Below are 15902 nucleotides of genomic sequence, written 5' to 3'. Positions count from 1 at the left end.
GTCTTTATAACAGTTTCATTTTCATACAGTGCATCCGGAAAGTATTCACAGCACTTCACTTTTTCCACATTTTGTTATGTTACAGCCTTATTCCAAAATGGATTGAATTCATTATTTTCCTCAAAATTCTACAAACAATACCCCATAATGACAATGTGAAAGAAGTTTGTTTGAAATCTTTGCAAATTTATTAAAAATAAAAAATGAAAAAAAAAAAAAAAAAAAATCACATGAACATAAGTATTCACAGTCTTTGCTCAGTACTTTGTTGAAGCACCTTTGGCACACCTATTTTTGGGCAGTTTCTCCCATTCTTCTTTGCAGGACCTCTAAAGCTCCATCAGGTTGGATGGGGAGCGTCGGTGCACAGCCATTTTCAGATCTCTCCAGAGATGTTCAATTGGGTTCAAGTCTGGGCTCTGGCTGGGCCACTCAAGGACATTCACAGAGTTGTCCTGGAGCCACTCCTTTGTTATCTTGGCTGTGTGCTTAGGGTCGTTGTCCTGTGGAAGATGAACCTTTGCCCCAGTCTGAGGTCCAGAGCGCTCTGGAGCAGGTTTTCATCAAGGATGCCTCTGTAGATTGCTGCATTCATCTTTCCCTCGATCCTGACTAGTCTCCCAGTTCCTGCCACTGAAAAACATTCCCACAGCATGATGCTGCCACCACCATGCTTCACTGTAGAGATGGTATTGGCCAGGTGATGAGTGGTGCCTGGTTTTCTCCAGACATGACGCTTGCCATTCAGGCCAAAGAGTTCAATCTTTGTTTCTCATGGTCTGAGAGTCCTTCAGGTGCCTTTTGGCAAACTCCAGGTGGGCTGTCATGTGCCTTTTACTGAGGAGTGGCTTTCGTCTGGCCTCTCTACCATACAGGCCTGATTGGTGGAGTGCTGCAGAGATGGTTGTTCTTCTGGAAGGTTCTCCTCTCTCCACAGAGAAATGCTGGAGCTCTGTCAGAGTGACCATCGGGTTCTTGGTCACCTCCCTGACTAAGGCCCTTCTCCCCCGATCGCTCAGTTTGGCCAGGCGGCCAGCTCTAGGAAGAGTCCTGGTGGTTCCAAACTTCTTCCATTTACAGATGATGGAGGCCACTGTGCTCATTGGGACATGGGTATTGTTTGTAGAATTTTGAGGAAATTAATGAATTTAATCCATTTTGGAATAAGGCTGTAACATAACAAAATGTGGAAAAAGTGAAGCGCTGTGAATAATTTCCGGATGCACTGTAACTCTCGCTTTGATATTTTGATATATTGACATAAATTAAGAAATTACTCAGGCAGTAAAATTTCTATTGTGAAACATTGGCTAAAAAAAAGCTGAAGTATTAGACCTTTCTTATGATGTATAGTTTGTCATGATTAAATAAGAATTGAATGTTAATATCATACAATTAATGCAAACAGTACCGATCGTAAGATCGCCGGCAATACCTGCAAGTTAACTGTCTGCATTTTTACATTTAACATTGTATACAGATACCCAGCTCAGAAATGGCAGCCTTTAAATATGAATCTCTTGTATTTCTTTAAGAAATCGAAAAACCAGTCAGCCATTATTCACTAGTGATTTTCATCCCCTCCCTTAGCTCTGCTCTTACACTGTGAAACAACATTGAAAGCTCAACACAGTTTGTTTTGAGAGGTTCTTTCCTTTTGAAGTGGTTTCAAGTTGAAGTGTTCTATATTTATTTGTCATTCCTGTTTGATGTGTTCCTCCTGGAAGGGCAGTGATGCAGGCCCCTTTTGATATGCAGATTTTCTATTCCAGGAGCGGCTGCTCGCTACATTCTCGCGAATGTGTTTGTCATGGCTTATTAATGACCTTTGGGTTAAGTCTGTGAAAGTACTACACAACAATGTCACCCTGATGGTCCAACCAGCTGGATTAGTATAATCATAATGGAGAAAATCATCCCTGTTTAAAAGATATGTGACGTAATGATCATCTATTCATATTACATATATAATTGCTATTATCCTTCTGTGCTAATAATAAGGGCACAATTACAGGATGTCTTACATAAATTATTTACATTTATTTCATAATGGAAGTGAACTTTTAAAGCATTTACTGTATGAGCCAATAATCACTATAGCAAAGGACCTTTTTTGTGTCAAAGTTATTTAAAGGGATACTGTATTTTACCCTAAAAATGTGCTCATGTTGTTCCATCCAAACCCATAAGATTTTTTTTCAAGAAGTTTAAGATAGTGCTTTTTTCCATATGGTGAAAGTGAATGAAGGATGTTTAACAGGTCTGATGTCAGTGACTCTAGATTTGAATATGCGAAAGAGCGAATTCAATTTGAGAGCTCTGTTAATATCAGCTTAAATTTTTGTCTGTTCCACACACAGAGCTATTGCATGGCTTCAGAAGACTTGAAAAAGTCATATAGACGACTGTTTTCTGGTGCTTCATTTTCTTTTTTTTTACTTGGATTACTATATGTTTCAAACGGCTTAAGGGTGAGTAAATGATGACAGACTGTTCCTTTAATAATGGATGTAATGAATAGATGGAAACATAGGTTGCGTTACTTTGGAATATTTGGAAGTTTAATTCTATTGACTGAACTTCTCACCTTCTTTTTCTTGAATTTCTGTAAAATTTTTCCCAATGATCAAACACAGCATGTGTGCCTGTAAAAGCACATGTAATAAGCTCCACTTCCTCAAAGTTGTCACCAAGAAAATGTAGTATGAGTCAAGGCACAAATTAATTCCCACCATGGAAACTGCTGATTGAGAATAGGAGACCCTCGATTGACACGCTCACCCTGTGATCTAGCCAGTTTTGCTTCTTGGTATGCATGATATAATGCCAGTATCTCTAGGGTTTAAACCGTCCATCTCATCAAAGGGAAGCAGCGCTTTTGTTTAGTTGCTGAGCTACCCACCGTAAAACATGCATAAAATAAATTTAGGATAAAATATCTGTTCGATAACATCATCACTATGGCTTTTGCAAATGGAACTCTCATTTGGAGAGCAGTGAAATATTTCATAATAAAATATTATTGTTATAGTTGTGCTTTCATCAGCATCATAATTGGTGTGGGAATAAAATAGTTACCTTTCTAGGTCTTTATCTTAATCTTTTATTTGATATAGCTGGATATTTGGCCATTGTGAGATTATACCCATTGTGCACGCTCAGCTGTGCTCATTTAATATGGGACATTATGCTGAAGTCTTTACTCTCTGGTCATTAAAAATCCCAGGGTGTTCTCAAAATCAAATCAAATCAATTCTCAAAATCAAATCCCATTGGCCTTCATGAATTATGTCCTTCTAATATTCCCCTTGTATGAAATGCCTATACAGTACATCTTTCCAAACATCACTCTGATTTTCCTATATATGAGAAATAAATAAATATACAAATGTAAAATCTATTTTTATTTTAATATTTATCTTTAACATGAACATTTCTTGAATGACTGCACAATAGAGCAAAGATTGCAAAGATTATTACTGGCCTAGTCCTAAAGCCAATAAATAATTTTGATTTTGGCAGAGGAAATGGGGAGCTTCTGCATATGGTTAAGAAGGAAGGACAAAAAGTGAGATGTGCAAAAGTGGGAAAGAAGGAATAGGGAACATTTGTGATATGTGGTAGAGGTACAGTAGTATATGTGGGAGAGGAGAAGGGATGGGGAGGAATTATTTCCGCTGACCCACTCTGTCTTTATCCGTGGGTTTCAAGAGAGGAATTGAGTGGGGGAGTGAAACCATGCCAAGCTAGACATTGGAGAGGAGAAAGAAGGAATGTCTTTATGGGAATTCAAGTACGAGAAGCAGTGGAAAGGATCCGGTGTCCAGCTGCGTGTGGTGGCAGGGAGATGCCCATGACCACTGCTCCAACACCAGGAGATGTTCTTGGATTAATCAGGTGAAACATCTGTGTTGGATGGCTTCTGGCTGATGACTCCGTAGCTGGACAACTAAAGGCACTGGCTGAGGTGTGGCAGGCAGTAATGCTCAGCAGGTTTAGACAGCAACCTGTGCATCTGATTGTTTACTTGGCTGTTTATTAAGGCATATGTAGTCTTTCTGTGATCAGAATTGATTTTTTTTAGCACTTATAGTTCTAAAGCTGATTGACTACTGATTGTGAATTCAAGCAAACCATTTAAAGTAAAAACTAAGTTATTTTGACATTTTGCCTGAAGGGAAATATTCAGTTAGTTTAATCATCTTCTTTTTTTTTCTGTTCCTACTAGACAGAAAAATAAGTCATTTGATTCTCTTCCTGTCCAGTGTCATGTTATGAATGAAAAAACATTACATGACAAGGAGTAAACATGCTGTTTTTTTTGTTTTTCTTTAAAGATTACCTCTGCAGGATATCAGTCTTTGAGTGCAAGCCTCAGCGGGGGCTCACAATCCCCGGGGAGGCATTGCAAATCATGAATCATGCTTCAGTGCTACCATAAAAACTCTTAAAAGAGATGTTCAAATGGATATTAAATTTTATTTACACCATATTTATAGCAGTTTGCAGAATTTCTTATTAGATATGCCCACATATGATGTCATTAAAGTATTCCCATGAGATTATTTGTCAAGATAAATGCTGGCAAATTACCTCACAAATACATTTTAACCCTTTAGATGCATAATGGCAATATGAGGACAGATTATAAAAATGTGCTGATGTTTCATTGTGACATTAATGTCTAGTAATGTTGCCACTTCCTTAACCATCCTTTTGACTTGCATTGTTTACAAACAGATCACTGAACGGCACTTCTTTTCGTTGTTTCATTTCAGGTGTTCCAGCTCTCTTTGTTGTGGCATGGGCAGTTGTCAGGGCAACGCTGGCGGATGCAAGGTGACATCTCTACATAAGTTCATGTGTTCATCCTCACAGACTTGACCTCATGTCCTAATCATCTTGCTTTAAGTGATGGCAGACATCATCTAGGAACTTATATGACTATGTTACCAAAAAATATTGTTGGAGAAAATGCACATTATTCCCAATGTCACATTAGGGCTGGGTGACATAGCTAAAAAAAAAAAAAAAAAAAAAAAAAAAAATCATATCTTGATATTTTTCATCCTTTTGATGTCAATTGATTTTGAACAAACAGCCATTGCTGTAGAGTACATTCAGAATATCTAAACAAAAGGATGGAAAAAATACAATAGACATTTATTTCAAAAATGCTTTCCACACTGTTTTTTTTACTAAATGACCAGAAGAATGAAAGGAAGAATATTTAATCTTTTTCATTTACTGTAAATGCACCAGTATAACAATACATAATAATAAGCAGCAATATTACGTACATATACTTTTTGTGGCACATTTTTTAGGAAACTGAACTGGACAAATAAAAAGTACACTACTAGATATAAATATTAAATTCATCCATCCCTAGTTCACATCTTTGTCCCCCCATTTAAGAGATAGTGTATCTTGTAAATCTTCCTGTTATTGTGTTATGTACACCACTACATCATATGTGATGTTCAGGCTTATCATCACCAGATCTAGAGTTTAAGTCTCTTTAAAGTATTGTTATGATCTCCAAATGGTGTTAGACCATGCCTGAGGCAATAACTTTTCATTGCAATATTTTCGAACACTTGCTGAATGCCATTGTCTTACTCCCCTTGGGAGTACAATTTGTATTCTTGCAGCATGCAGGCTGTTTTTGTCTTCAAGTGAAAACTCACTGTTCCCGCGGACTCTATACATATTTGTTATCAACATAAATCTTTGTTTTTAGATGTAGAGACTTTTTAAAACAGCTGTTAATATGACCTATAACTTATCACAGAGTGTGTCTTTAAAACACTGTTACAGTCACACTGCCTACTGACAATTTTTTAACATTTAACATGGTCATATCATTAAAAATCTGATTTTGTATATAGCTATGGAATGTCCCACCAAGGTTTTACTGGAATATGCTAAACAGCCAACATCCTAACCCAGCCCATCAAGATTAATATGATAAAACACACAGAAAATATAAGAATCATTGCTTGTCATTATATGTTGAATGACTTGTAAGAATGAATTAGACATAATAAAGTGTGGACCTCCCTTAATTTAATATTTTCTTGTTTATCCAAGAGAGAGCAAATGGACATCACTTAAATTCAGCACTTGTTCAGCACTGGTTTAACTTCTATAAATTCATTTCCTTTCTCTCTATTATAGATTATCAAATCTGCACAAATTCCCAATAAATGCCTTAGCATTTGGAGGGAATTAAATGACTGGAAGCTTCCCTTTTATGTCTATTTTAGCTTCTACTCCACTTTAGGAATATGCAAATGAAAGGCTTGGATTAAGGAAGGCAGGAAGTGATAATTCAATCTCATTAAATCATGCTCAGTCAAGTCTCCAGACATTTGTCAGTTCTGAGTGATAGTGAAGTCATGCCATTGCAAGACCATAAGATCTAAATATTCCACTCTGAAAATGTGCTGCAAAGATGACAGGTATTCCCAAGCTCTTCTGGTCTGCGTTCCTGCTGCTCATTTACATTCCAACTGGTAGATGTTTGTGCCAAGGTCAGAGAACTCATCTTGAAGGCACTGTATGTCACATAAAGTGGCTGCCAAATGAATAATGCAAATGTTTTGTGGTTGTTAGATATACCATACACATCTTGAAATGGATGTTTTAACTTAGAAACGGCTTCACTACAGCCATTGTTGCAAAGTAGTTTAAAAATTTTAAATGCAAGAAGCAAAATCTGTAAGTAAATATAAACAGATAGAACATATGTTTTTACCATATTACTCATGCCGCCATTTTATAAAAGCAATAAGCCTCAAAGCATTTCATGGAGGACTGATTTAATTTCTTCATATGGGTTTTACCCTATTGCCATCAAAATTTTCCCACACCCAGTTGAGGGATGCAAGTTTATTTATTTTTATTTGTTTATAGGTGGCAATATTTATTTGTGTACCTTGTGTGTTTTATGAAACACAGCAAAGGTCCTCAACTGTTGCCTTGTCTTTCTGCTGTGCAGCTCATTTTCTTTGTTCTGTTTTATAAAAGGCTATGACTCAGTCTCATTTTAATAAGATGATACTTTTTAGAATGCATGTATGAGCTACAACAGCACTAAGGGAAGTGAAATTCCTTCCTTTGGTCCTTTATGGAGGTAGAGTGGACTATCATATGATGCACTGTTTCCATATCCTGACTGACTGCAGTTCCCACATTTAGCCATCACTGTATGGGGTATTAAAGCCCCTTAATGAGGATAATTTCAATCAATTTATCACTCTATGATAATTTATAATGGACATGTTCATTTTGACTCCTTAGTTTTGCTCCAGACTGGCCATGTGTTCAATTTCTCTCTGAGTGCTTACACTATATCCTGTTTTTGGGTGATATCCTCTGCATGATAGATTATCCATTTAGCTACACTAATGGGATTATGAATGGTGAAACAAACTGGAGGTAAACAAGTGGAAATGAGCTTCATAAACATGCTCACACTGAAAGAAAGTGAGGAGGGAGGTCAGTGTTTCAGAGAGACTAAACAGTCCTTCTGATGCATATAGTATGTATTATGGAGTACATTATACTTTGTTAGCACTGCCTCTGGGAATGGAAGCTTCTTTATCTCTTTCTATCAGTCTCTCTCCATCTCTCTCCTCCTCTATCCCTTTATAAATATCCCCTCTATCATGAGTCTTGTGTGCCAAATCAAATCATTTATCTTCTTCCCATTATCTTCCTCACCGCTCTATCATTTCTTACTGTCTCACTATGTCTTTATTTCTGTAGATGCTGGGAGCTAAGTGCAGGAAACATCAAATGGATCTACCAGGTCCCCATTCTGACAGCCATTGGGGTGAGTAAGAACGACGTGAAAAACTGTCAGAGACTTAATAAACACACCGTGAGAACCAACCAGCAGTCTGAGAAACAGTTAAAAGATTAAGGCAATTTTCCCAGAGAAGGGAGAAATCGTCTAACTTCACCTAAACTTTTCTCTTTTCCATTATGCAGTGCAAGATGAAAAGAACTTTGTCAAAGAAGGCAAATGTCAGTGTAGATCTGCCAAGAACATTACCATAATTGTAGCATGTTTGGAGATGTGTGTGTTTTTTCTTGCTCTGTCAATTATTGGATGCCGACAGTAACATGTGATTCTGACATCATCTCAGCAGAGTTGCACACGTCAACCTCAGTTCTCCTTTCCAGTTTATTATGATTTAATTATCATTTAAAATAAGCAGATGATTTGAGCTTGAATTTAAAATTGGGGGACTTGTTTATCAAGTATAAATTAAAAGTAAGGTAAACTAAGGTTTCTAGTCACTGGCCTAACCATGCAGCGAATTAAACATTGCCCATGCGTATGCTGCATAATACACAGTGCCCCCAAATAGTATTTGGAAACTCGTGCCTCACTTTAAAAGGCATGAATGTCATTACATTAAAATAACAACCCAAGTGCCATCTTCATACAAATGATGCTAGAGCTTTTCATAGAACTAATGTCACTTTTTTCTACAGCATTTGCCATTGTTGCAAACAGGGCTAACCCATGAGTTTGTGGGGGCACCCACATGAATGGCTGAGCACCCACGAAAAAGCACAAGATATTCCACATTAATTTTCTCCATTGGCATTTGAAAAAATATGTAATAAATATTTCTCAGCCTTGACCCAAACCAGAAAGCTCTAATATAATTTAACAAAGTTAAAAAATTTGATTTGAAGCAAATAATTTTTAAAAATCGAAAAAAGCAATTGGTAATTGGAAGCTTCTCTGATTGGTGGATCTCATTTTGGGATCGCGGTTCTGACGGGTCATAATATTTGTACTGCCTTCAAATATTTGTTTCAAATGGATAGGTTTGTAATTAAAATGAAAACTTCAGTTGACACCAACTCTCTCAAGTAATGAATTTAGTGATTACAGCAGCAGTGAAGCAGAGAGGCAAAATAACTCTTGAACATAACTAGCTAACTAGAAAAATACATTCCCCTGGACAGCTTACGATGCTACCAAAAACAAGGGATTCTGTAAATTCTGCTTTAAAGCCAAAGATATGCATGCCCCGCTCCAATCTACCACACTCGAGCGAGAATCTTATAAAGTGTTTGATGGCTTTTCTAGCTGTTCAAAAGCACTGGAAAGATTAAATCTCATGAAAGATCAAATCTGCACCGAGCTGCAGTTAGTGTTGTCAGCGCTGCCAATGCTGGTATTATTGTGGCAACTGCTCTAAATTCAGGTGAACAAAAGCAGATAGAAGAGGCAAGAATTGATTTATTGGGTATTTATCCGCAATCCCGTATCTAGAATGCCAGGGGTTGGCAATTCAAGGGCACACAGATGAGGATTTCAATTTAATTCAGTTATTATATTTACAAGCCCAGAGCTGAAGTGGTGGTTGGCTCGCAAGGAGAACAAGTGGCTTTCTCATGATATTCTGAATGAGATGACGGAAATCATGGCCAATAATGTATTGAGAATGATAATCAAAGAAATACTGTGAGTTTTTCACTGTGATTTACAGTCAAAGAGCTGGTGTCGATATGCTTCCATTTTGTAACTGAAGGTCTGGACCCAAAGGAATTATTCGTTGGATTTTACGAGACATCTTACACAACTGCAGATGCTCTTATTGAATTCTTAATGAGATTCTCACTGCTGATCAGAAAATGTTTCTGTCATTCGAAAAGGTCTACAGGCTCGCATACAAGAAAAGGAGTGGTGGTAATTTGGTGATACAGGATGTTGCCCAAAACATCCCAGCTTGTCCCAGTTTCATTGTACTTATTCGTGACCTGATAACTCTCATCAGAAATTCAAGTGAGTCAAGAGACTCGCTTGGTTTCTGCAATTTCAATGCAAAGATTTCAATGAGACCACTGTGCCCAACATGCTGGACAGTGAAAGCCGCTTTGTTACAGTCCATTATCAAACTATAGCACAATAATGGAGTTTCTTGAGGACCTGTGTCTATGTGACAGTGGTGAGGCGGAAAGGCAAATAGACTTCTGTCGTACCTAAAAAAAATTGGGAAATTTTTCATGTTGAAACTTTTGATTATTTTTTCTCTTGTACAGAAATAGTCAATGCAGCAATCCAAAGGAGCCAATTGCACTTACAGAAAGCTGCTGCAATGATTGAAACACTAAAAGAGGACATAAAACATCTTTGTTAAAATGGATTTGAAGAGTTTTGGGAAAAAGTCCAACCATCCCAAGATCAAGAAAGATAAAACACAAACTGGATAAGGGAAGGGCACCCCACACATCTTTCAGTGGCCAGAAGCAATGTACAGACAGCAATATTTTAGCTTGCACAATCTTATATTCCTTCCTTGGGTTCTTGGCGGCTGGCTGTGAGACGGGTGGCATCTGCTTCTTGCAGTGGGCTCCACGCCGGGGCCGGGCCACGGGGGCAGGCTGCGGCGGAGCCGGTGCTGTTGCTGCAGGAGGACGCCCTTGAAGACGCTGACTACCACCCCTGGAGTCGTGAGTTCGAACCCAGGGCATGCTGAGCAGAGTATGTGAGCAGAGCGGAGCATTGAGCAGAGCGGTGATAATTTCACCTGAGCGGAGAGCGCCTTTTTAAAGATTCCACACCGCTCGCTCAGGCCGCTCAGTGCCGCTTGCTCAACCCAGAATGCGCTTCATGATACGCTGGTTAGGGAATCTGTGAAATAAGCGGTTAAGAGGTTATGGAGCACTAACATTGTTTATGTGAAGTTGCAAACCTCATAACCGAAATAAATGCAAAGTATTAATCAAAGCTAAGAATGAGGAAATCAAAAGGGAGTGTGGAGAGACTGTGAGAATTAGCAAATATTCCTTTTGGAATCGTATGTGTCACATTGCCAGAGAGCACAAGGATGTGCTAGTAGACTACACTACTATTCGATAATAAATTAATAGATAAGTATCTTGTTGTTTTGCCATCATGTCAGTGCAGCTTCCACCTAGATGCGAGCCCGGTTCTGCAGGGTTGCGAAAGTTGGAGCACCCTCAATTGAATATGTAAGCTTAATAATACTGTATATTGGCAAAGCATTTTTCCTTGAATCCCGGTGAACACACACAAAAAATCCCTGCATCAAAACTAATAAACATGTATGATCTTGCAGATCAGTGTGTCCTAATTTGCAGGCGGAGCATTCTGCTTTCATGCCTCTATTGTACAATTGAGCATTTGATTGGTAAATATGTCCGCTCTCACATAGAGAATTTCATAGTGGAATTATCTCACTTAATCGACTGCCTGTTGCTTTCGATTTCTGCTTCGGGATAAAGTGGCACATAACTGCTGGTAAGTTTCCCAAAGACAAATCCACACCTTAACGAGAAGTGAAATGTAAAGAAAAATTATTCTAGATTAGTGGTTGCAGATAACATCTTCGACATCGCTTGCTGCATTCATGCGCAGAGAAAAAACCTATAAATGATTGTACATTAGGAAAAAAAACATTTTCTTAAATGAAGGCAGTGTAATTTGTGAATTAAATAATTTGTATTTGTTTTAGGATCATTAAACATGATTTCATCGAATATATATATATTGGAAAAAATCTCACTTTATGCAGGGCAAATATTGTTTATTTGTTAAATCCATGGTTAAACCTTGCTGTACATATAAAGAGTGCATGCACAAGACATGATTGTTTGACACGTATAAAGTCCAGATTCACTTTATAATGCTTTAAAAATATCAAGGAAAAACAAAGGGGGCACAAGGTATCTACTAATATAATAATTATTATATAAATAACCATAGTCCTTTAGATTGCATTTGATTCTTACATATAAAATCGTAGGGAATATTAATAAAGCAACAACACTGAAAAAGAGAAAAACATTCACTGCTCTTTTCTGGATAACTTAATAAACCCTTTAAAACTGAACACAAAATTAGGACGAGAAATTGCTCATATTAATTTACAGACACAAAGTCTGATAGCATTAAATCAGAAACATATTAATGTATCAAATCTACAGTATAATCATTCTGTGGAGACAACTGGAAAACAATTATGAATTTAACTTTTACCTGCAATATTTTTCCTGGTACCAGTCCATGTTTTCATTATTGCCATAAAGGACTCGAACAAACTTTAAAGTTGAAAAGATTGTGTTTTTCTGGGTCGGTTGTGTCTCTCAGGTCCAGTTTAAACTGAAAAGCACAAATTTGCACATATGCGAAATTATTGACACATTTCCGTGCCAACATACATATGTTTTATCACTTGTAGAGGTGTGTTTGATGACTTGTTTAAAGTAAATAAAGGTAATTTAGAACTAGAATTTTTTAAGGCATTATTTGAAGATGTTCAATGGCATTTGTGCTAACAGAGAAATATTTGACTGATAACAATGATAACGAAGGTCTGGTAGACCCAATTATCTGACAGCAGTTGTAAACTAGTCCAAAATAAACAGCGAGATTTTATATACAAAAACACAACAATACAATCACATAATTTCAGATGTGTACATTACTAATCATTTGATAATTTAATAAATGTCAGCATATAGTCTATATTTCACCCAGAGGGGCTCCTCAGCCCATGTGGGTAAAGGGGCAGTAGCTTGGGCCACTTTAGCTACCCCCTGTGTACCTGTTTGGAACCAAGTATACTACAGAGAGATTTTATGTCAGAGCGGGATTTGAGGGAACACTTTTTTACCGGTGAGCGTGAGCGGTTCTTGAGCGGAGCGTCAGCCTGGTCTGTGAGCAGCTGAGCGGAGCACACACGCATGGAGCGGGTTATTGAGCGGAGTGTCACGCCGCTCCGCTTCGCTCACATGCTCTGGTGCTGAGTGACTCCAGCCAGGTCTCCTAAGCAACCAAATTGGCCCGGTTGATAGGGAGGGTAGAGTCACATGGGGTAACCTCCTCGTGTTCGCTATAATGTGGTTTGCTCTCGATTGGGCACGTGGTGAGTTGTGCGTGGATGCCACGGAGAATAGTGTGAAGCCTCCACCTGCGCTGTCTCCGTGGTAACACGCTCAACAAGCCACGTGATAAGATGCATAGGTTGATGGTCTCAGATGTGGAGGCAACTGAGATTCGTCTTCTGCCACCCGGATCACTGTCACTATCACTATCACTACGCCACCACGAGGACTTAGAGCGCATTGGGAATTGGGCATGACAAATTGGGGAGAAAAAGGGGAGAGAAAAAAAAAAGATGAGCTCCGAATAATCACCAAACAACAAATTTACTGTCAACAAATACAATCTTATTGTTTTATTTATTTTTATTGTAAGTTTCACCCTGTAATTATTATACCTGCATTTTTCATAACCTCATATTAATTGAGACACTAGTTTATTTGTACTTCTAGAATTTTTTTTTTTAAAGGTGATTAAAAGGGGGGAAAACTTAAAATAGTGAAGAACCGCTGACTTGTCACAGCACCTAAAATACACACATTCCCTTATACATTCATGCACATTTTAACCTAACATCTTTATGTAGGGGAATAAAAGATCTTGAATATGACATTTGTCATCTACCAAGCTATAGAGTGCTTATTTTTTACTGCTTTGTCTAAAAATGAATAAATAATAATAATAATACAAAAATATCCCACTCGTCACGTTTGCAGTGGTTCTATGGATGTTTTAAAGTTATGACAATATTCACAACGGTGGGGCCCATTTTCATGATTTTTCCTAGGGCCCCACCATAGGCGCCAATTTATGCTTCTGCTGGTGGGTGCCCTAACAATACCCCCACCCCCTCCCGGTAAAACTGCAAAGAAATACACATGGACATTAGCACTAAACAATAGGATTGCAAATACTTAAACATTATTGACCTAAATAGTGTAATTTCGTCCAAGCAAGGTGCGTGCATGAACACATACACACACGCAACAAACGCCTATTAACTATAAACATATTTATCCTAAATAATACGAAGGCTTCGAAGCACCCCTGAGACAGGCGACCCAGGGACGAGGAGACCCGCTTCTATGGAGCTGGTAGACAGACCACTCCATCCCCGGTGGAGGGCCGGGAGGAGAATCTTTTGTTTTATTTTTCGTTTTCTTGTTCCCTGGGTCACATGTCAGGTGCGCACGGCTGTCGTCACGACCACCGTCCACCGTCCCATTTTGGCAGGTTCGACGCTCCAGCGACGGACCCCCTGCCCCTGCGCACCCAGCTGTGGCACAAACATGCCCACACCGGGTTGGTTCCGATGGACTGTGGGAACGCTTGCGCATAGCACCTTTCCCCTCCTTGAGGTGAAGACATGCGCTTTTGACCCCCAGTCGTGTTCACAAGCTGTGATCCTGAATGACTTTTCTCCTTAGCCCTGTGGCAGACGAGTTTGTGGAGAAACTTGCTGCCGGCCCAGTATGTGTGCTAATTAGGCCCTGTACTGGGGTAGGTGCTCCACATGTGCTGGTTCCCCATAGGTGACCCCATGTGATATCTTCCGCTAAATCGGTTCCCTGTCGGAAAACTGCATCTTCCTTGGGCAGAGGCCCCTCTGCCCCTGGTCACCATGTTTGTAGAAACTCCTCCCCCCTCGGGTAGGACCTACCATGCGACTTCTCCACATGACATACTTCCGACAAGACTCAGTAAGACCATGTGACATTTTTCCACTTAAAATAACCCCCCCCCACCCCCCTTCGCTGGGTGGGGTGTGGTCTCCGCGGTGTCTTCCCCTTGGGAGTGACCCCCCCCCCCCCCCCCACGTAGACATTTATGGCCCCCAGTCGGTTAACAAATTCCACTCTTTTTGGGGAGAAAAAAGAGGAAAAGAGGTCATAAAAAGAGGCCAATTGTTGGACAGTCGACTTGTTCCCAAAGGACCGTTCGACGCTCATAAGAGCATTGGGGGAGGTTACGTGACAGCCTGGTGCGCTGGCTACGAGGCACACAGCAGTCTGCCCATCTCGCACCGCCAGTCCACGTAACACAGTTCAGCTAGTTGTGGTGTTTTGTATAGGGACCCCTAGTGTCACTACATTGACACAACGTCGAGTGAGTGACAGATAGGGAACGTCCTGGTTACTTTCGTTACCTCCGTTCCCTGATGGAGGGAACGAGATGTTGTGTCCATCTTGCCACAACACTGAAGTACCTGCTGAAATGTCCAGGACCTTGTCTCAGCTTCTCAGTACAAAACCTGAATGAGCTCCTTTTATACCCGTATGTCCGGGGGAGTGGCTTGCAAATTCCACTTTTTTCAAAAAGCAGAGGTGTTTGGGGCTCCCAAGAAACCCCTAGTGTCACTACATCGACACAACGTCTCGTTCCCTCCATCAGGGAACGGAGGTTACGAAAGTAACTAGGACATTTTTGGTTGTCACATCATTGTGATTTTTATGTTAAATAATGAGGTCTACACGATTGCATGAACTTCTGAATAGTGAATACCTAGAGCCACATGCTTATCCACATTGTCACCTTATGTACCCCCAGGGGTACACGTACCCCAGTTTGGGAAACACTGCCTTACATAATACACTTTATAATAAAAATTTGAATACATCTAAGAGGTGTCGTTTATATAGTAAACTAAAAAAAGTCTCACTAACTTTTGTCTCAGCCTTAGATATGCTCGAAGATCAGAAATTGCATATTTTAAACACCTATATTTTAAAACGCGATAAAAAAAAAAAACCACTGTTTTGTCCCTTTCGGCTTTCCGTAGTTTAACACGTTGTGTATGGCGGTATACAGTTTTCATTGATTCGTCGGGTGCTTAAGTTAATTTACAAGAAAGCAAGTTGTAAATAGGCTAAATATGTGATAGGGATGAAAAATAATAGCTAGATCTGCTAAAGTTTGCTAGGTTTATTGCATCATGTCTTAATAAAGAGTTGTCCTGGCTTGTGACTTTAAAGTTAGCAAATTCCTTGAGTACAACTGTATATATTACTCCTTGTTTTCGGGGTTA

At 39.2% G+C, this 15902-nt stretch overlaps 1 protein-coding gene across 1 annotated transcript in view; it reads left to right on the top strand.

Moving 5' to 3' along the window:
- The window catches only part of LOC127447804 (parathyroid hormone 2 receptor-like), a 70077-nt gene that overhangs the window by 40687 nt on the left and 13488 nt on the right, over window positions 1-15902 (top strand). Inside the window, exons 7-8 of the mRNA XM_051709864.1 lie at window positions 4779-4839; window positions 7774-7840. Of these exons, the coding sequence (XP_051565824.1) occupies window positions 4779-4839; window positions 7774-7840 (128 nt within the window). The remainder of the gene's footprint in view (window positions 1-4778; window positions 4840-7773; window positions 7841-15902) is intronic.

This window comes from Myxocyprinus asiaticus, chromosome 11 (genome assembly GCF_019703515.2).
Source record: "Myxocyprinus asiaticus isolate MX2 ecotype Aquarium Trade chromosome 11, UBuf_Myxa_2, whole genome shotgun sequence".
NCBI classification, from domain to species: domain Eukaryota; kingdom Metazoa; phylum Chordata; class Actinopteri; order Cypriniformes; family Catostomidae; genus Myxocyprinus; species Myxocyprinus asiaticus.
Note: the sequence above shows the minus strand (reverse complement) of the source record. Positions and strands in the feature narration are given on the sequence as shown.